The 21,797-nt window shown below is 36.8% G+C and overlaps 2 protein-coding genes and 1 long non-coding RNA gene across 13 annotated transcripts in view; 1 reads left to right on the top strand and 2 right to left on the bottom strand.

Moving 5' to 3' along the window:
* The window catches only part of LOC116299058 (uncharacterized), a 17,462-nt gene extending 13,200 nt beyond the window's left edge, over positions 1-4,262 (bottom strand). The window contains exon 1 of the long non-coding RNA XR_004197418.2: positions 4,110-4,262. This is a non-coding gene — a long non-coding RNA (uncharacterized LOC116299058). The remainder of the gene's footprint in view (positions 1-4,109) is intronic.
* The window catches only part of LOC116299055 (uncharacterized), an 18,645-nt gene extending 2,153 nt beyond the window's left edge, over positions 1-16,492 (top strand). The window contains exons 2-8 of one of the 2 annotated variants that reach the window (XM_031707687.2): positions 5,171-5,851; positions 9,633-9,727; positions 10,341-10,497; positions 10,863-10,929; positions 11,822-12,078; positions 13,376-13,571; positions 14,199-16,492. In XM_031707687.2, the coding sequence (XP_031563547.1) occupies positions 5,321-5,851; positions 9,633-9,727; positions 10,341-10,497; positions 10,863-10,929; positions 11,822-12,078; positions 13,376-13,571; positions 14,199-14,287 (1,392 nt within the window). In that variant the 5' untranslated portion in view covers positions 5,171-5,320 and the 3' untranslated portion in view covers positions 14,288-16,492. Of the gene's footprint in view, positions 1-4,896; positions 5,852-9,632; positions 9,728-10,340; positions 10,498-10,862; positions 10,930-11,821; positions 12,079-13,375; positions 13,572-14,198 lie in introns of those variants that run through there. The other variant, XM_031707688.2, reaches the window with a different exon arrangement.
* On the bottom strand, positions 7,115-21,797 carry LOC116299054 (F-box and leucine-rich repeat protein 13). Of its 10 annotated transcripts, none has more exons than XR_016121724.1 (7): positions 21,735-21,797; positions 20,415-21,618; positions 19,029-19,346; positions 17,999-18,145; positions 15,257-17,735; positions 13,455-13,536; positions 7,115-10,441 (listed from the first exon to the last, which is right to left on the bottom strand). XR_016121724.1 is itself a non-coding variant. In XM_031707684.2 (7 exons), exons 2-6 carry the CDS (start codon positions 21,432-21,434, stop codon positions 13,499-13,501), a joined length of 1,830 nt encoding a protein of 609 aa, XP_031563544.1. In that variant the 5' UTR covers positions 21,435-21,618; positions 21,735-21,797; the 3' UTR covers positions 7,115-10,441; positions 13,455-13,498. The 10 variants fall into 10 exon arrangements, 4 of the variants coding, with proteins under 4 accessions (XP_031563544.1, XP_031563545.1, XP_088896195.1 ...); XR_016121725.1 differs by having other exon boundaries at positions 13,460-13,536; XR_016121721.1 differs by having other exon boundaries at positions 7,115-8,939; positions 10,273-13,536; positions 17,429-17,735.

Genomic DNA, 21,797 nt, shown 5'->3' with positions numbered 1-21,797 from the left:
TAGTACACACCTATTTCAAAAAACGTCTGAAATGAGCGATCTAAGACTAAAACTTTTTCGTGCTTTTGTGTTTTCTGTTTTCGAAAATTCACATTTCTAACTAGTTGGTAATGCTTTATATTCCAATCTAAAAGTAAACTACGTTATTCAGCTGTGAATATATATATTACATAACTTATTACTTTTGATAAAACGCGTACTAATGAGCTCGATAATGAGTTTTTGCTCTTGGGAGAATTAATGGGTCTGGTACAAATTTCATATCCAAGGTTAATCAATTATTCACCAAAAAAGTGAGACTCTTTCAATTAATTGTCTTGACGAACCATAATTTTATCAGACTTTAATTAGCACTTCAATGGACTAATTCGACGATGCGGCCATTTTGAATCACAAAGCACTATGGGTCGTTGAGGGGGCAAATAATATACAAGACTTTGTTTCAGTAAATAAATAAATAATAAATAATGGTGTTCTTATATAGCGCATTTTCACATTCACATTCATGTCTCAATGCGCTTTAAATTGCAGTGGAGGGCTGCATATTAAGGCGCTAGTAGCAGCCGTGCAGCTTACAATCGTGAGTGATTTGTTAGTACATTAGTGTTATGCCTCCAAATTGGGATAGGCTGTTGAACCGGGAGACAATTTCCTTTCTTACTCAAAATCCGTACTGCCTTATGCACCAGAATAGTAAAACAATTGGTGGTGATTGACTGAACAAGTGCGCAAGTGTCTTATTAAGGGTTCTCTTATATTTTACTTCCTAAATAATATAATTGAATATAATCGAAAGAACATTAAAAAAAAACAAAAAAACACAGAGATAACCAGTTACCAATAGGACGTTTGCACGATGACGTCATTGACCTCTACTACCAGACTCCCTTGCACACTTTCTTTTGTTCAGTTAATTAGCACCAATTGTCTCACTATTCCCATGAGGGAATACAAATTTAAATAAGAAAGAAAATTCGCGAAGCATCTTGGTAGTGGGAGTCAATTGACGATATCATGCAAACGTCCTATTTAATAATATTAAAATAGCTATCATCATCATCATCTCATCAAACATCATCATCATCAACCTGACTATATCATTTTGACTACCATTCGTATTATCGCCAACATCTCCTTCATACCACCACAACCACCACCATCATTAAGGCATCGCCGTCGTCGTCAATCATCATTTTGCCGCTGAAAAAAAAAGTATTTCGATTTGAAAAAATTAAAATAAATTGCTGATGATCATAATGATAACGATTAAATGTGATCAGGCCGTAACTAGGAGGGAGCACAGGGTGCACGTGCACCCCCACGTTTTTTTTGGTTTTGCTTTCTTTTGCTTTCGGTTACCTTTTTTCTTTGGTTCTGCTTTCATAAAAGAAACGATAATGGTCCGTCGATTTTATTCGATGTGCACCCTACCTGTAAAAGTTCTGGTTACGGCCATGGTGATCTCATGATAATGATGGCGATGATGATGATGATAGTGATGAAGATGATGTTTTTATATATTCAAAGTCGAAATAGTGTTAAGAATAATGCGCATCATAGTTTTCCTTTCAAAGACGCGCTCTTTCATAATATTATCAACAACGGCCCAAGAATAGATCCCTACCGAGGTCAGTAACTATAGAAATGAGTTCATTAAATCTAGGCTTAAAATGCAGCCCATTAAGTTTTTCCCCCCAAATATATCATGAAGAAATACAAGAAACCTTAAAAACCAAACAACATTGTAGTCCGGTTGTTTGATTAACAAAAAATATAATTAAGTTTTATATAAAAGAAAGACTGCTTCCTTTTATGGTGTCAATTATTTCGTCAAGTCAATATACCTACAATGATTTATTATTACCATTATTTTTTTATGTCGAACGAAATTTAGATCTCCCCAAATGCACTAAATATAATACGAAAACAATAAAGTTTAACTACTATTACATATAAAAGACCCCTGGTGATATAATTATTTTTACCTTGACAATGAAACAGAACACATATTTTTTCTATTGACAAGACCTTTCTAGAAGTTTTTTTTTCATTGTTTTGACTCCGATCCGATTCTAGTTATTTTTACAAGGTTTTCCATTCTTTAAATCCAAACAGCCGCACAAGGTTACTACAGATTGCTTTGTGCTCATAATTCGCTTCTATTATATGTGTTAGTGATTTTGTTATGTGGCATGATTTGTTTTACCTGAAGGAGATCAAGATTTAGAGTTTTATCTTCGAACGGGATCTAGAATCAAGGGTAAACTTTAATTTAAAATATATATTAAATAAGATTAGAAAATAAGAGGAAGTTGTTACTCAAAAATAGAAAGGAACAAGAACTTGAAGGTAAGAAAATAAATGGGCTTTCCCAAAAATCAATGTAGCTTAGTTTTGAAGTATATTTGCAAGCGTGAGTATACAGTATACAAAGTGGGCTTTCATTAACGGCGGTTGATTTCATTTCAGGATGAATTACCGACCTTGACTATAGGTATATTTTACTAACGTCTAATAAATTTAGATGGAATTTTATGAATATAAGCCGAAGCCGAACGTAACCCGCTGTTTTTGATCAGCCCAGAGATTTTTAGTGAAAATTTGAACTAAGGTCTTTAGTTATCTTTTCTGTTTTGATGGTTTTGGTGTTTTTCTTTTCTTTTTCCATTTATTGTCTCATCTTCTGCTTAATTCTTTCTTTCCTATATATTTTTTTCGATAAGCCGGATGTATAATATTTAATGAGACAGAAAGAGTCGATTTTTGTGTGAATATCTTTGAAATAATATAACAAACATTATTTATTCCTTAAAGGTATATAAATAGACTTTACTTTGCAATCCCCAAAAATCGCATTGTTTTTTCAAGGTAGGATACGGCAAAGTTCAATAAATTGCTTTTAGCATGTAAATTATTTTTTCCGTCGTTTTGATTGGCCAAGACAATTGCAAATGGCTACTTGGAAATAATATTCTACTCATGCGCAGTAACGATGCATTTGTCAACATAGTTTGCTTCCCTGTGGCTTGGTATGTTTGATTGACATCAAAAATAACCAAAACCCAAAGAGAAAACGAAAAAGAAAAAAAAAAGAACGAATTTGAATGATAAAAAAATTATTTAACTTGGATAACACAAAACGATGTGATTTGTTAGTGTCTCGCAAGCAATCATTTGCTTCTGTTTTCCGGCATCGGCAAATCATTGGTCGCTACTAACAAATCACAAGTTTTTACTCAACCTTGTCCAGTAATTGCTTATTGTTATAAAGCTACGAAATTTTCCGATATAACGAACACTCTCATTGGTTGAAAGATGACCAGGTGACACTAGCTAAAACTAAATGTATCCCGACCGGGAAATAATTAACTTATTTCCCGATCGGGAAATTAAATTAAACAAGTGCACGTGATCAGAACGTGAAAAACGCTGGTGGCGTGATATTGTGCACCAATCACAAACAACAAAGCGGGAGCAGATATTTTGCTTGAATCTTCAGTACAAAAATATGGAGCTCGAAGCGAATCAATAGATATTTTCCAGTGTTTCTACAGAGAAATTACAGACTTTTATTGAGAAAAAGGACTCGGAAAATACGAAAAAAGCGACTAAAAATGATGTTGCTACTCTCCTCGCTTTTTGGTAAAAAAAATACAAGACCCGTGTGTGAATCAGTGCATTTGTAAAATCATGGGTCAGTTTTCATGCATTTAGCTTGCCAATACCTGAATTATTTGTTATTTATTTATGCGCGGGTAGAATGAGAAGCTGAAGTTCTCCGCGCTACCCCAGCTTTCTTCTAGAAAGATTAATACAAGTTATCATTCTCAATTCCGATTGTTATTTAAATAGTCTAAATATTTCATTTCCCTGGCTACTCTACCTAGCTAACGAAGAAAACTCTAAATTAATGAGATGTAGATATAGCTAGAAAGAAAATAGAATTAACTTGCAAGTGTACCTCCATCACAGCTGTGTTTTGCTGATAGCAGGAGTTGGAGATTCGAAGCCATCCCAAAGTTTGGATTTTTTACCCAGAGAAAAAACGAAATTCGCCACAATATTTGCTCCAAACTAAACTACAAATTTTTAGCAAGAAAATACTTAACTGTGACTTGCAGATTCAATCGGGATGGACCTGATTAAGATAGATTGAATTATTAATCCTTCACTTGTCAGGAATGGCGGTGGAAAGAGGCCGTGCTGTGTATGACGTCACCATTGTCAAGAAAAATTAGCACGTGACCGGAAGTCATTTCTTATTTCTGAGGGAAATAAATGTCCTTTTATGCTTAATATCATGACTTAAACAAAGTAAAAATATTTTCATCATTATTAATATTTCATATTAGAATTTCAAATTTAATCGCCTTAAAGGTTTCAAAGGTATATATACTTGTTTATATATGAATAAATATGTATATATAATATATATATATATGTTGTGTATAGCGTCATGTGAGGGGCAGAAAACTAACGCAGGTGCATGATTTAGTTTCCGAAAATCGAGAAACCTTAAACTCATTTGAATTTGGAAGGTATTTATCCATCAAGTCATCAATATTTATGTGCTTGGAACATAATGAATTCATGCAGATTGTTATTCTAACACATTGAAGGGATTGAAATCAAAATCAAGCAATCTTCAATATCCGCCCAATATTTTTCACACGGAAATTCCTCAATGCTATCACATTTATTTGACATTTGAAACTCAAAAAAAATTTCGTATCGTGAAGCGTCCTGCGATAAAATCCAAAGAAGATTACCTAAAAAATTATTATTTAATAAGACGATATATATTTGTTTGAAATAATAAGGTACTAAGTAAATAAAGAAATTATTTTACCTCTGCATGATTTTCCATTCGGTTTTTTCTAGAAATCTTGACACAAATGAACATCTGGAAGAGCTTCCTTGATTGGTATTTGCACTGAAGTTAGAAGCGACTGAGATTCTGTGTTTGCCGAGTCGTATGGAAAGATAAGGATAATGGAGACTCGGCCACTCAGGGATCAGGTCTTTCAGTGCATAATAAGACTTCGGAGCATTAAACCGGGTTTTTTCATTGAAATGACTTAAAAACTACAAAAAAGCATTTGATTAATGATTCATGGCGAGATTTCATTTTATGACTATGAATCTCACGTTTATATTTATCTCACTTTAGGCGTGGATTGTGTTTGCTTGCCGTGAGTTGGACTTCAGTATTCTAGGCTGCTTTGAAGGATAAAGCCTTCTTCAGGACAAGAGCAAGTGGCCAAAAGGACTGGTATATTGGTTTACGCTACTACGCTGAGCTGATGCAAAGCATTTCACAATGAAGGCAATCATTCTAATTATTTTACCAACTCTTTCTCTTTTACCTATGATTTCTTATGCCGGCGACAAAAGCACAAAACACCTCACGGAACTCAACTGTCCTGAATCAAAAACAGCTCTTTTTTACTGGTTACCATATGAAAACCAAATTAACTTCGACAATAGAACGAAGCAAGTCAAAGGGACTCTGAAAGATTACATTACACAAGCTCTTCAGATTTGCTGTTCCTCGCTAAAGCTAAACTATTCCCAAATGAAAGTGGATTCGTCTAAAGAGATAGAGTTGTTCATCAGGAAGGACCGAAGCGCTGGTTTATCTTTCTATTTCCCTGTATTTGCAAACAAATACCAGAAAGAAAAATTCCAGAGGCCATTCGTTGGACTTTACGACTCCCCAGGACCGGTAATTTTTGTCTACGATAAGGATAATACAAAGGGTGCTGTTTTTACTGCCTTAACGCAATCATGGCAGATACCGGCTTTGTGCGTCCTACTTGCTTCAATTTCTGGCGTAATACTTTGGTTTCTGGTAAGTAATTTATTAAATTGATTGCTATCTTTTCAGCTGATACAAAAAAAAAAAAAAAAAAAAAATATATATATATATATATATATATGTATATATATATATATATATATATATATATACATATATATTTAGAGTGTGACAATACAAATGACTTAGAAAGCACTCTTTTTTTTTACTCGGTGAATGACACATCTACATTTGTAGACTAACTTTCGTTATAACTTAACGAGAGCTAGTACATCCTAACAGAAAACGTAATACCCAAACCAATTACATCCATGAGCGGAGCAGTGCAAGGAATGAGTATCCGCGTAACCCGAACAGGAGCGCTAAATGAATGAAGTTAAGCGAAAGAAGCTCCATTGATTTTCTGCACATCATTTTCTTGGGACTTATATGGGTTAACTTTACCAAAACTCTATCGTCTTCAAAACTATACGAGTGGCCATCATAAAAAAAAACACCATTTTTCTCTTGAGCAGAAAAATAGATTTTAAGAATGAGAGACTAAGTACATGGTGGAGTCTATTCAAAATCCAACAAGATCATTATTTTTGAGATATTTTTTACAATATGAAAGTATTTTCTTTAAAACTTTGAAATCTCAAATTTTTGATCAAATTTAGCAGTTTATTGATGCATGAATTTGTCGGGATTCAAAGGAGATTAAATGGCTTCATTTTGAACGTGCGATATTGGACATAATATTGTTATAGCTGATTTGCCAAAGGATGACATAAACAGAGGTTTTCTAAAACAAATGAAGAAAATAATAAAAAAGTCCGAGTTCAAGAAAAGTACTAAGACTCTTAAATCAAATCTCATATGATCTGGAAGCCAATGGCGAGAATTTCCATAAATGTTCTATAATATACAAAGACTTATTGATAAAATGTCGGTCGGTGTACTTTATATGCCGCATTTGTGTATTTTGTTATAATGCCGATATATGTAACGATTTTGATATAGATAGTTCTTAATTTAAAAATGCATAAACATAAAAAGAGTTTTACAAAACAACTTTACATTTTCTATTTTCTGTGCTAGTTTGATAGAATTGACTAGTTTCCAGAATTTACTATGTAAGGCTAATATGGTTGCCCTTCGTTTTCAAAAGCTGTTAAAAAAATTAAATAGGAGCCATTTGTACATGGTCTTTAGCTTAGTGAGAAAGACAAAAGATAGTGACTTTAAAATTATTTAAGATGGACTACCATTTTTTCGCGCCTGCTGGTATTTTAAATCTAAAATAAAAAAAACACATTCTCAGTTTACTAATGTGCTCAAGTTTTTAATTCCATTAGCACTATGCTTTTCTTTTCATGAACTCTCTTAAAAATTGATATATAAACTGTATAATATTTAACAAATATTTCAGCGATATTACAACCATTTTTTTTTTTCTCAGTGTGAAACCATTATTACTGCGATCAACTAGACCTTCATCACAAACGAAAAATTGAGTTTGGGCGGAGGTCAACCAAAGGGTTTCATCGTTTCTATTGGACTGGCGTGAATACTCACGTGAACAAGTACAAAAAACCTTTGTCCTTATATCTCATGCTGCTTTTCGCTGCGAGTTTCTCGCTCTGGACATATTTTCTCAAAAATGTCACAGGATTCGATCCGGCTCCGAATCTCAAACGCTTGACTGCAAAACTGTCGCAATGATTATGACTGTTTGAGTTACTTCAAGATCAGATAAGTCAATACCGATAGCTTTGCAGTTAAGCGTTTAAAATTCGAAGTGGGAATTTTTAAAAAACCCTTTTGATTGACGTCCACCCAAACTCAATTTTTCGTTTATGACTTAGGTCTCAGGTAGGTTGCGTGTGACTGGGAATCGCAGTAAACACTAAACACTGAACTATTTTAAGCTTTTTAAACTTATACAAAAAATATAGATTAAGGCAAAAATTGAACTCTTAATTTTCCATAAATTATTTCTACAAAATTTGAAGATTTGTTTTAGCAATGTTTCAAATAATGGGAAGGAAAATCTTTCAAGCTTTTATCACCAAAGCATTCGTCGATATTTGCCTTAGATTTATGTTCTCTGGTGTCTAAGAATGTAGGTGTTGGCATAAGTCATTTGAAATAAAAAGCTTTCTTGAATTTTAGTTTTTATATATATGTCCGCCATCTTGGTTGATTTTCACAAAGACATTATCTCTTTTTGTTACGTTATACACCTACTTGCAAGAACGCTGTCATACGAAAATAGAACATCAGTGATTTAGTGGTATAGGAATTATATTAAAAAAACAAAAGAAGATCACTGAAGCTGAACTTTTTCTTTTGTCTTTTAATGTATTCCTTTCTCACTAATAAAATTATTAATGTTCTAATATCGTATGACAGACAACGTTCTTGCAAGTAGGCGTATCTCGGATCAACCAAAATAGCCGCCATCTTTTCGAGTGCTAAACAATAGAACGAAGCTATTGCGTTACTGCGTTGTTGTTATATTGTCGGTTTTATAAGCTAACAGGTCCTGTTCTTTTGGTACATGTGATCTAACAATTATCTAGTTCAACAATATCAATATAAAAAAGTTATTTGTGCTGCAATCCTGGCATGGTCGCAAAGTTGGTCAATATATAAACATAACAAACAAAGATGGCGGCGACCACGTGAGGTTTTTTGTCGATTCATTCAACATCAATAAGTGTCACATGTGATGTAAAAAAGTTTACACAAAAAGCTACCTTAGAAAAAGAAAACCGGGCGGTGGCATTAAGTTGCTGCTAATTTTTCGCGAACCATTAGCTCTCTTGTGAGAAATACATGGAATAAATATTTGAATTTTTTTGGAACAGCTTTCTTTCTTTCTTGCTTTCTTTCTTGCTTTCTTTCTTGCTTTCTTTCTTGCTTTCTTTCTTGCTTTCTTTCTTGCTTTCTTTCTTCCTTTTCTATCCTTTCTTTGTCTATTCTTCCCTTTCCCTATCGATCGTTTTCGTTTCGTTGTTTCTCCTCTCCTCGCATCAGTTCTCACGAGCATCCGTTCACCACGCTTGGCACACACCACGTGCAGCTCAGCTTCTCTTGAACAATAACAACCCCATTACAAGACGTTAAAATGTCACCGCTGTCAGGGGGAAAATTAATAAGATTCGTGTATAAAGCACACCGCATCAACAGATGTTCTTTTCTCATTCATCCTACTCTATTTACGTTTGTTGAGGCCGGGTTTCTTTCAAACTACCAACCAAAAGTACACCCTTGTTAGTTACAGCGATAATTTTCCCTCAGGGGGGCAACACCCCCTCTTAATAGTAACGAAGTTAGTTATAGCTTTGCTACAGTAATGACGTCGATTGATATAATTAACAGCTCGCCATGAGAGAATACAACAAAAAATGAATTAAGACGGCACATCGATCACCTTTACACACAAAAAATGAACTAAGAAAAACAAACGAAACTCTATATACTTCCCACTATCTTTGTTTTGTTTTTCCCCCTGGCAAGATTGCTGCCGTATCATCGAAGTAGTCCATTGATGTAGTATCTGGTATAGCGTGTTACTGATTATTTTTAGAGCCGCTGTCAAAACGATGACAGCGTTGCTACGTTACGCCACGCAGGCGCGACAAGTATAACGTCCTACATCGGCAGACTTTATTTTTCTCACACTCCACCAAAACAAAAGGAAAATAGACTCTGCTAGCAGAGAAGTATACAGTTTAGCGCTTCAACGACATACCTATCATGGAGCAACATAAGTTCGCATTCATTGATCTATATTTTATGTATTAAAATTATTGTTCTATTTTTGCAGGATCACAAACACAACAAACATGAACTCCCACAAGAATTTCACCGTGGTTCGTGTGTTGGGCTATGGTGGGCATTCGTTACTATGACAACAGTAGGGTAAGAGCTACTTTTTTTTCTCGCTCTTTACGTGGGTAATCATGGCCTAGAGCTCGTTATTAGGACATGCTTGGCTCAGTAAGCTGGTTTCGCGTCCTTCAGAACTAGAGGTCCATGGTTGAATCCTCGATCTCCACGTCTGTTTCCACTTCTCTGTGTTCTATGTAGCTTTAGCTCTAAATACCCATAATAATGATCGCTGATAGTCTAAGTGGTTAAAGGGCGCACCTTCAGGTGCTTTATACATGAGCCTTTGGCTCATGAAAATTAACTAACCATTCCTTGCATTATCGAAGTAAAAAATTAGAGACCTTTAGCACGACGTCATCGCAAAACTCAAACTGCAGTTTGACGTCAGGCGTTTTTCGTCACACTTTCGACATTTAGCAAGGCGTCACAACGAAGTTGTTGCTGGAAGAGCCGCCATTTTGAATTTCATTGATGCCTATTGTTCCTCCGTGTTTGCCGGCATGTTTCTGGGCCTTATTCCTAGCATTAGTGCTTAGCAGTTAGCGTTAAACCTATTAATAGCTTAATCTTTTTACCTTTTTTATTTGTATGAAGCAGCTGTTGTCGTTTTCTTCTAATATGAATCGATCCTCACTTTCCTTAGATACGGAGACATCGCTCCCAAATCCTTCAGAGGTCGACTGTTTGCTGTAATCTGGATGATTATCGGATGCATCGCCCTCACACTATTCAACGCTCAGCTAACTGCAATGATAACCAGTAATGAATTGCCTAATGAAATGAACCTTATTGGAAAACAGGTTAGAAAAAAATGTCCCTAGGTATCTTAACTGTGCCTTGGTCGGTTAGTGTGCTACCTGCTAAGCAAGAGGTCCATATTTTGATCCTCAGTGACCTCATACCCTTGTTTTAAGGAGCAAGTGTGGCTTGGTTGGTTAGTCTACTGCTTGCTGAGCAAGAGGTCCATAGTGTGATCCTTTGTGACATCACACACTTGTTAATCAAGGAGCAATTAAGTGTGGCTTGGTTGGTTACTGTGCTGCCTGCTAAGCAAGAGGTCCATAGTTTGGTCCTCAGTGACCTCACACACTTGTTTTAGTGAGCAAGTGTAGCTTGGTTGGTTTGTATGCTGCCTGCTATTGATAAAGCGGATTTATTGTTCTAGATTGTAATCCCAAGAGGAGGGAAGCCATTTTTAGAAGAAGAATTAAATCTAGGTGCAGAATATCGTGGTAAGTTGACGTTAAACGTGTATAAGTCACTTTCGGGTTGAGGAAAAAACTGGGGTCGATTTGGTATTGCATTGCACTGTAGGACTGTTTTAGGGAGTGCAATAGACGCCATTGATTGATTGATGACTTTATTTAATGAGGGTGACACGCGACAGTAATTTTGTTAACTGCTCAACTTGTGGCACTAGAAGTTTAGCACGGGCACTGAAGATGTTCGTCACCAGCGTCTTCAGTGTGTCTTTTACGTCCGCCTTATACAGGTTTTAAGTCCTTGTCAGAGATATTATTACCGAGAAAGGCAGCTATGTTTCCTCAGTTATTTTAAGACCCTGAGTGTTGGTCCGGCCGAGGCTTGAACCACGACCTTCCGCACAACAGACCGACGCTCTTACCAACTGAGTTAATCGGGTGGCGGTGAAATATCTTGGAAATGTGTTCCCTTAAACAGTCCCACAATGCACTGCAATGCCAACTCTACCCATTTTCCCCCTCAACATCAAATGGCTGATTGTAGGGTTCAATAAGGGATTGGACTTTGATATTGAATGTAGTGGTAGTGTGTGAGTGAGTGATAGTGGGTCATTTGGGAAACCAGTATTGAATATGTTCGTTCACCCCGCTACAAGTACAAAACGGATGATGATGATTGATGTTTATGGTCAGTGATGATGGCAATTTATGTTGCTAATCCTTGTTAGCGTGTTATGGTTTGGTGAGAAAAAACCCTCGAATCAACGGATAGACCTAACAAACTGTACTCACGCGCATGTGATGCAAAGTCCAGGAGTCTAACCCGAGACTCCAGAGCTAAGAGACGAATAAACAAATGCTACAACACCCTTGATTCTTCGAATTCTTTACATACCGCATGCTTAATTGTTTGAATTTCTAGAGGAGGATTTTAGTGACCTTCTAACCAAGATCAGAAAGAAAACAGACGATATAATGATGACGTACAATTATTGGGAAATCAAGATGGCTCAGACATACGGGGAACAAGCAACGGGAACCAAGACTAGAATCAAAGTAATCAAGACCATAGATCACCGATTCACTATTGGTATAACGGCTTCGGGAAACATCACCAATACAGGAAATTTCCTGAAGTGCTTTGAACGAGAAATTGTAGATAGCATTATCGTAAAAAAGGTAAATGCTTGAAAAAAAATATTTTTGGGGGTTAAAAAAATGGTCCAAAATAGGGACCCAGTTTTTTTGGGTACAGGAAAACACGCCCTCCTCTATAGTGACCTGTTGAGATTGTCGATAATGGATGTCCGTTACGTTACTGCGATTCCCAGTCACACGCGACCAACTAGACCTTTATCACAAACGAAAAATTGAATTTGGGTGGACGTCAATCAAAAGGGTTTCTATCGTTTCTCTTGGTTTCTACACCAGGACTGATGTGAATACTCACGTGAACACGTGCAAATGTGAAAAGTCGTTGTCCTTATCTCATGCTTCTTGTCGCTGTGAAAAATGTCACAGGATTCCGGCTCCGAATCTTATCGCTTGATTGCAAAGCTATCGCTATGGCTATGATTTGAGTTTCTTCAAGATAGGATAGGATAGGATAGGATAGGATAGGATAGGATAGGATAGGATAGGATAGGATAGGATAGGATAGGATAGGATAGGATAGGATAGGATAAGTCAATACTGATAGTTTGCAGTTAAACGTTTGAAATTTGGAGTCGGAATCCTTAGACATGTTTAAAAAACCCTTTTGATTGACTTCCACTAAAACTTAATTTTTCGTTTGTGATTTTGGTCTCACTTGGTCGCGTGTGACTGGGAATCGCAGTAATGATAATTTCTATATGGACAAATACTTTGTTCAATTAAGTATATAAGCAAACAGACGGTATATTCTACCATTTCATATTTTGGTTTAAAGAACTGACGAATGGGATGCTGTAAGGGAATCCGGACTTATGGTGGATTCCGGATTCCGATACTCTGGATTACGGATTCCAAGGGTCTGGATTCCGGATTCCAAAACTTTTGTATTGCGGATTCCGGATTCCGTATCGTTAATTTTCAGATACTTCAGTCTCTGAAAATTATATTTGATATACTTGCCAGTATAACTAGGGAGGTGTCCCAGGTATATACAACTAGCGTGATAAAAAAGCAATTTACAAAAGCGCATACATTAAGTTTCAAACACCATAACGTATTGCAAATAGCCCACTCCTCCCTTTTGAATTTATTTTTCATGACCTCTAACGACAATTTCCTGATCTACATTTCAATTTAATTATTGTTAAAGCGCGCCGGTTTCCAAGGCCTGGATTCCGGATTCCAAAGCCTAAAATTTCGTGGATTCCGGATTCCGGATTCCCTTACATGGGGCGATGGGGATGGGATATAGTGCATCTTAAGTAAAAAGCATATGATATCAGTTGATTATTTTAATCATTCCCTTCATTCAATCGAACAGGAAGAGATTTACGGCGCATTATTAGGGGGTAACTCAAAGATAACCAAACCAACTGAGCCAAGCATAAAGAGCAATCTACCTTACTCTTTTGAAACCATGGCCACGTTGACTGCACTGGCTGTTCTAATATTGCTTGTCATTCTGGGACTTGTGTTGGAATTCTGTGGAAAACAAGAATCTCGTCTTAGAGGAAACAGTATGTATAAGTCATAACTTATTAAAATTTAAGGCTGCGTTCATAATGTATGGCGGGAGGGGGGGGGGGGGGGGTGGGAGGCAGGTGAAATTGAGGGGGATCGGGAAAATTTTGGTAGGAAAAAGGGGGGATGGGCAAATTTTAATTTTTTTTGGAAGAAGCTACAAGCCTTGATTAGGGGGGGGGGGGGGGGGATCGTATTTTTTGCATGACTTTAAGGGAGGGTGTTAAGAATTATTCTGGACATTTCAAAATTTCAAACCCTGGACCTCAGACGCGAGCGTTTTAATGCTCTGCAGCCATCATTTACATCTTAAACAGATAGCTTGGTAGAGATTTCAGGCGAGCACGGAACTGACGTCTAGCTGTTGACGTTTAGGTGTTCTAAGGGGAGGGGGTTCTAATCCCATAGTCCCAGGCTATGTTTTGCTCAAAACTCCCATTCCAAATTTTTGATCGGTTTTTTTGTTTAATTTTTTTGTGAATCTCATTCCCAGGCATAAAATCCCATTTTGCCAGCCCCCCAAAAGGCGAATCCCAATTCCCTTTTTACCCCTCAGGACCCCGTCTATTGATATCAGTTTTTTACATTTTCTTTGACAATTTTGTTTCTTAATCTTTCTACAGGAGAGGAACTTCTCAGCAGCCCTAATAGCAGTGCTGATGATCAACGTTGGTACAGAAATAGAAGTAATTGGCAGTCCAGAGATGTATAGTAGACATTTGATCCTGTATGTCAGTATCGTATCGGTAAATCTTTTTAAAAAGTGGAACTACATGTGGCCCTAAGAAACGAGATTCATATGGTATGGAAAGGGGATGGAATCGAATGAAATGAAATAGCATGAAGTAGGAATGTAGAAGTTGGAAATAGGCCAGGGTTGAATATATGAATACGAAAGATGAAGGGAATGAAGGAAGGAAGGAAAGAATAAAGTTACGAAGGAAGGGAGGGGAAGGAAGGAAGGAAGGAAGGAACGAAGGAAGGAAGGAAGGAAGGAAGGAAGGAAGGAAGGAAGGAAGGAAGGAAGGAAGGAAGGAAGGAAGGAAGGAAGGAAGGAACGTACGAAGGAACGAAGGAAAGGAATAAACACGAGAGAAGTGGGACAGAGTAGAATGAAATTGGAAAAGACTAGACTGAATGAGAACCAAAAGATATGGGGCAGTAGATAAGATAGTGGTATAGTAATGCATGCAATATGAGTGGATGGGATGTGATAGGACTAGGTATGAAACTGATTAGAATAATAGGAAGGGATAATGGAAGTGGATATGAAAAGACAAAATGGGATTTAACTATAATATGCATGAATTGGAATATCTATAAGTGGACGAAACAAATCTAGAAAAAGGAAACTAAAAAGGTTTGAATGGGAAGTAAAGGGATAGAAATATTTGAATGCAAAATGAGGGAATTGAATGAAATAATGGAAAATGGAATGGAATAGATAGAATGGGACGAAACGTATATTCTATTGAAGTTGAGAAGTCCTCTTCAAAATTCCCGGTGCCATCTTGAAAGCTAGCCGTGCCTTTGCTTCGAAGCGATAACGATGAGCTTGGAATGATAGAACGTTTTTCGACACATTGAACAATTATTCACATGGCGCAGGGAGTTGTGAAAGGGACTATTATTAATTAAGAATCTCGATTACAAATTTTTACTTTTGTATTTAATTACCTACCTTGCTTTTATTTACTGATGTCCATAATCATTTAGTTTATCCAACACCACAGGGAGCCCAAGTCCAGTTTTGAGCAATAGCAGCAGCAAACAACAACAGGATCAACACAAACAACAGCTACAACAACAGTAGCAGCACCATTTACATCAGCAACAACCACAACAGCAACAAGACAACAGCAACAACATTAGCAATAACAACAGCAACAATAGCAATAGCACTGCAACAACTACAGCAGAAACAAGTCAACAGTAACAACAAAAGCAACAATAGCAGCAGCAACAACAGCAGTAACAACAGCACCAACAACAGCAGCAGCAACAACAACAGCAGCAGCATCAAATACGTCACTTCTAACAACATTGGTAATAACCCAGCTTGGGCTCCGTGTGAAAACACACTCCATTTAAAACTTTATAGAGGGTTTTCACATGAACTCACGCTGCCATGGTTTGTCATTAGTTTCTTTTGTTAGGTAAACCAATATGGCAGCCATCTCTATTGTCAGTTAACTCTCAAGGGACTGAGTGAAAACGCTTTATATGTTGCCAATGCCGTTGAATCATTTAATATCAAACAGTTTATCAAGTTTAAGCACAGAATAGGATGCATTTCCAATGGAATTGTGGGACTGTATAGACCCCTTGCATAAATTTCCTAGAGGAATTGTTCTGGGGGGAAAACAATAGGCCCTCTTTTCTCATGAAAAAAACAACAACAAAAAGCCCATTTTTATGTCCCCCAGAACAATTCCTCTTGGGACTCAGTGCAAGGGGTATATAGGTACAGTATGGAGTGTGGGGTAGTGGCATGTCGAAGGAAAGGAGGGGGGCTGGACACCCTCCCTCCTTATACTCCAGTTTCAAGTATACTTTGCTTCGCCTTAGCCTCAGTTGTTAAAATATTCAACCATGCAACCAAAACCAGTGGCATTTTAATCAACACGTATCTTTAATCAACACGTATAATAAAAGAAAAGAAAAAGAATCGTAGACAATTGAGGCTAAGACTGAGCAAAGGCGAACTCGAAATAGGAGTATTATCAGCTTCTAGTTAATTTATTAGTTTATTAGAAAAGGCATAATGATAATGTTTTAAAACTTTTATATTGTTCCATGTTAATACATGACCAATTGGTTCTTTCCATGATTTATACTGCTTGGGGTTCCTGTCCATTTGGCATGAATGTTCATGTCTCAAACTCACAAATAAATAACATTTTTAAACACTTGAAAATACTTTATATGACTTTGTTGTTTGAAAGACACCTGCCAATCAACCAAATATTTATGAGATAATTAACACCTGAATATCTCAACTGTACTTGTTTGATAGACACCTGCCAATCAACCAAATATTTATGATACATTAACACCTGAATATCTCAACTGTACTTGTTTGATAGACACCTGCCAATCAACCAAATATTTATGAGATAATTAACACCTGAATATCTCAACTGTACTTGTTTGATAGACACCTGCCAATCAACCAAATATTTATGATACATTAACACCTGAATATCTCAACTGTACTTGTTTGATAGACACCTGCCAATCAACCAAATATTTATGATACATTAACACCTGAATATCTCAACTGTACTTGTTTGATAGACACCTGCCAATCAACCAAATATTTATGAGATAATTAACACCTGAATATCTCAACTGTACTTGTTTGATAGACACCTGCCAATCAACCAAATATTTATGAGATAATTAACACCTGAATATCTCAACTGTACTTGTTTGATAGACACCTGCCAATCAACCAAATATTTATGAGATAATTAACACCTGAATATCTCAACTGTACTTGTTTGATAGACACCTGCCAGTCAACCAAATATTTATGAGATAATTAACACCTGAATATCTCAACTGTACTTGTTTGATAGACACCTGCCAATCAATCAAATATTTATGAGATACATTAACACCTGAATATCTTAACTGTACTTGTTTGATGGACACCTGCCAATCAACCAAATATTCATGATACATTAACACCTGAATATCTCAACTGTACTTGTTTGATAGACACCTGCCAATCAATCAAATATTTATGAGATACATTAACACCTGAATATCTCAACTGTACTTGTCTGACAGACACCTGCCAATCAACTGACATTTTATCCTAATAAATATTTATGAGATACATTAGCACCTGAATATCTCAACTGTAGAGACACTAGTCTTGGTAGATTGGCTTCCAGCTCATCAATAGAATGACTTGTGACTTGTGCACACATACTAAGATCCAGATGCGTCAGATTCTTACTGCGTTTCGCGAGGGTCAGAATACTCAGATCAGTGATAAGGTCACATTTTGATATGTCTAGAGATGATAGGTGTGGTAGGTTCTGAGCTACAGCAACCATGCCGACATCGGTTACCAGGTTGCAGCCATTAAGCGACAGGCACTCAAGGCTACACATGTGCTTTGCGATGCCTTGGAGGGAGACGTCAGTAATCTATGGGTTATATATATTGATAATCTTATGACAAAATTTGGGGCTTTTTCCTGCTTTTCATTGTTCATTATCTATGCTTTTGAGGGGGGGGGGGGGGGGGGGGTGGGCAGGAAACTCAACTCATTACTAAATATGCACAACAAAAATCTCATCACTTACTATATACTCAGCACCCCGCATTTTTTAACTCACTTCTCAGTGTTTGGGAATCAGATGAAACACTCTTTTCCATGCTTGATATGTTATTTCAACCACCTACTTACCTCAATACACATATTTATGTTCAATGTCCTAAGATTCTTGAGTTGATAGATACTAGTCAGTCCATTATCTGTGATTCTAGTACAGTGACTGATATCCAAGGAACACAGCTTAGTGAGTAGGCCGAGACCACTGGAAGACACGCCCTCCTCGAAAAATAGATTGAATAAATTATATCAGCATTAATATATATAGTCAAGATTGTTTTTTCTTTCTTTTATAAGCACTTTACAAAACAATCACTGAAAGTCAGGGCACGACTAATGCAAAAGATCCAGCCCTAAAAAACCTCTGGGATGATCCAAGTCAGGGCACAGCTAACTTACATATCGACCCCGAAACAACCTCTGGGTTGATCTAAGTCAGAGCACGGCTAACTCAAAGATCGAACCCTAAAAACAACCTCTGGGCTGATCTAAGTCAGAGCACGGCTAACTCACATATGAAACCCTAAGAAGCAACCTCTGGGTTGATCTAAGTCAGGGCATGGCTAACTCATATATTGATCCCTGAAACAACTATTCTGGGCTGATCTAAATCAGGGCACGGCTAACTCACAGATCAAACCCTGAAACAACCTCTGGGCTGATCTAAGTCAGGGCACGGCTAACTCACAGATCAAACCCTGAAACAACCTCTGGGCTGATCTAAGTCAGGGCACGGCTAACTCACAGATCAAACCCTGAAACAACCTCTGGGCTGATCTAAGTCAGGGCATGGCTAACTCACATATTGATCCCTGAACTTCTGACTGATCTAATCAAGTCAGGGTATGGCTTAAGTCACAGGTCTAATTGGAATTTAACATTATTAATTTTGCAGAGGGAGAAGTTTATTTGTTAGATAACCTGGAGAAAATCCCTTAAAGCAAAGGAGAAACCAAACAAACTCTACTCTACACAAATATAATGCTGGTTGAACTGAGAACCTTAAGATGATAGGCAAATGAACTACCACTGGTATGCTCCACTATTAATTTACTTCTCCGACACCTCCAATTAAATCATATATCCATTATCATAATCACCAAACCTGTTCCAACGCTTTCTCTTGTCCAACTGTTCCATTCAAGTTGCCGTCAACACATTTATTGTTACCTTGGCAACCAGTTCCTAGCAGTCCATGATCAGTTACATTATCACACCAGCTTAATTTTAAAACTCGTAAGTCCATTAAAGAGGAAGCAATGGCTTGTATCCCAACATTGGTAACATGTAAAGAAGAGCTTATATCAAGTTCTTGTAGGTTGCCAAATACTTTACTGCAGGCAATAATCACACTATCTGTGGTTAAGCTACAACCATTTAATGTCAGGCTTGTCAATGGAGGACTAGTGTTACTTGTGTTGTCCTAGAGGGAAAATATTTTTTTTTTTAGTTTAGGACATAATGTTTTCATATTACAAAGGCAGAACTAGGAAGGGAGGTGATGGATTAGGTGGCTAGTCACCCCCTCCCCCCCTCCCCTTGGAGTTGAAATTTTTTTAATACATTGACAATACAATGTTTTATTTAGCACCTTTCAATAACAAACAGATTACACATTAAAAATAAATTTCCTTATTTAAGGTGCAAGCTAACTGATATAGGCTATATAGAGTACAAACGCTAAAAGTGTGCCACATAAATATCACTAAATAGTGTTATTTTATGCCAGAGTGCAAACAATATAACCGTGAAACTTTAGCAATACTAAATAGCACAATTTCATGCAAATTCCATTGTTTTCTATTGTTTAATTAGCACTATTTTGTATTATTTATCAATTAGTGTTTCAGGGATTAATTGTTTGCACTCTAATTATATTGTTTCTTTTGTTTAATTAGTGCTATTTACTACTAAATAGTGATAACTATTGCACACATTTAGTGTTTGTACTCTACTAAGCCAGTTAGCTAGATAGTAAAATTAGATAAAGGATAAGATAAGACCTAAAAATGATGGTATAAGATGCCTTTCTAGGCAGTGGCGGATCTAGGGGTAGTGCGAAGGGGTCCGCTGTACCTGTTTCTTTTGTTTTTGTTTTGTTTTTGGTTTTTTTCTCTCTGTTTTTTTGTTGTTGTAAGGTTTGAATTTTTGGATATAAAGAAAAATATCTTATGTAGATTTTAATTAAAAAGATTACAGAAGTTTTGGGTTGTGTCCTGTTGTTATAGCTTGTTTTTGGCGTCGTACTGGTAATTTGTGAAGCTCAAGTATTCCAAACAGATTGAGCCATCACCATTCCCCGACCAACTGCATGCGCAGTCTAGGTCTTGTCAGCACTCATTTAGTAAAATCAAAGAAGTGGAAAATCTGGACCCCGTTTTGAAAAATCCTGGATCCGTCACTGCTAGGTAACAGCCAACTATGATGAAAACTTTCTGCATTACGTATATCAAACAACTTACTCTATTTGTCTAAAACATTGTATGATTACCTTTGAGCTCAAGAAAAACTTCTCCAGTCTTTTGTTTGTCAGTTGATAACATGAGTACAAATTAAGTGAGACTAATCCCTTCGTTAGCTGCTCCAAGTGAGGTAACGCTGCAACAGTAATCTGCCGACAACTGTTCAAGTCCAAAAACTTCAACTCACTCAAATATTTCCCAACTGCGATGACACTAGTGTCCGTTATGTCTAAACATGTTAGTTTCAGGTATTGCAGCTCTTTCTGGTGTTTTGCTAATGATACAATGCCGTTATCTGTTAATTGTTTGCAAGCGGATAAATTAATCGAGGTTAAATGCAAAGATGGTAGCTCGGCAAATTTAAGCAAAGTTTCATCAGATATATCTGAACGACTGATGTCGAGGTTTTTCAAGCAAGTCAAAGATTTTCCTAATATCATCCATGTCTTTAAGGACACCTCTTTACAGCCTGATATACCAAGCTTCTCCAACCCAGGAAAAGTCGTAGGTATTTGTCCAATCGTCCAGTCACATAGGCCCTTTGTACAACTGAGATCCAGAACGGTTATATATTTAAGAGAGTTTGCGACAAGCCACTTGGATTGCTTAGAGACATCAAGTTGTCGGCACCTACTTAAGTTAACTTGCTTTAAATTTTTACAACTCTTCAGTATGATCCCTAACAAAGATTCGCTAACACAACGACAGCCCTCTAGCGACAAACCCTTAAGATTACTTGACAACCTTTTACATACTTGGACAACTTGCAAAGATGTTGTCGTGTGCCGAAAAGATACATGCTGAATACATCGCCGCTTCAGACTATCCAATAAATCTTCGGAGAAATTTTCATTTTTTGTGAATAATATAACAGCTGTATGTTTCCATAGCAACGGGTCTTCAGAAGCTTTTGCCCATGACTGGCAGACTAACGATGCTGACTGGATATCAACTGGAGAGAGAAATCTGAAGATGTAGGATACAACCTCTTCTGGTAAACAACAAGAAATATTGGTAAATCTTGAGTTTTGTAGTTTCTTGCTAGTCATTGAGTCAGTTTTCTTTCTTTTTCTTCTTTTCTGGATTCACATTGCTTGGAAGCTTGTAGTTCTAGCTACTGTGCATAAATTGAAGTCTATTATTGCATTACATCACAATCGTACATCGAAGCAGACCTTTCATAAGCAGTTTTTCTGACAATTTAGTTGTACTTCATGCCAGCTGAAGAAAGCTCTGAAATTTGAAAATAATTTTTGTCTAGCAAAATCTTAGGTGCGGCTCTTAAAGCAAATTAAATAATTTTTAAATAAATAAGTTCCTCATTGAAGAGTAATCTTTTGTTTACTGACCCATTCTGACCCATTAGTGTAGGAGCTGAGAGTGCACTACTTGTCCGCCATTTTACTTTTTTC

The sequence above is a fragment of the Actinia tenebrosa genome, unplaced genomic scaffold (assembly GCF_029948245.1).
Source record: "Actinia tenebrosa isolate PJP-AT-01 unplaced genomic scaffold, QUT_ActTen_1.0 PGA_scaffold7__59_contigs__length_16204524, whole genome shotgun sequence".
Lineage (NCBI taxonomy): Eukaryota > Metazoa > Cnidaria > Anthozoa > Actiniaria > Actiniidae > Actinia > Actinia tenebrosa.
The sequence above is the reverse complement of the archived record's forward strand: the minus strand, read 5'-3'. Positions and strand labels throughout refer to the sequence as shown.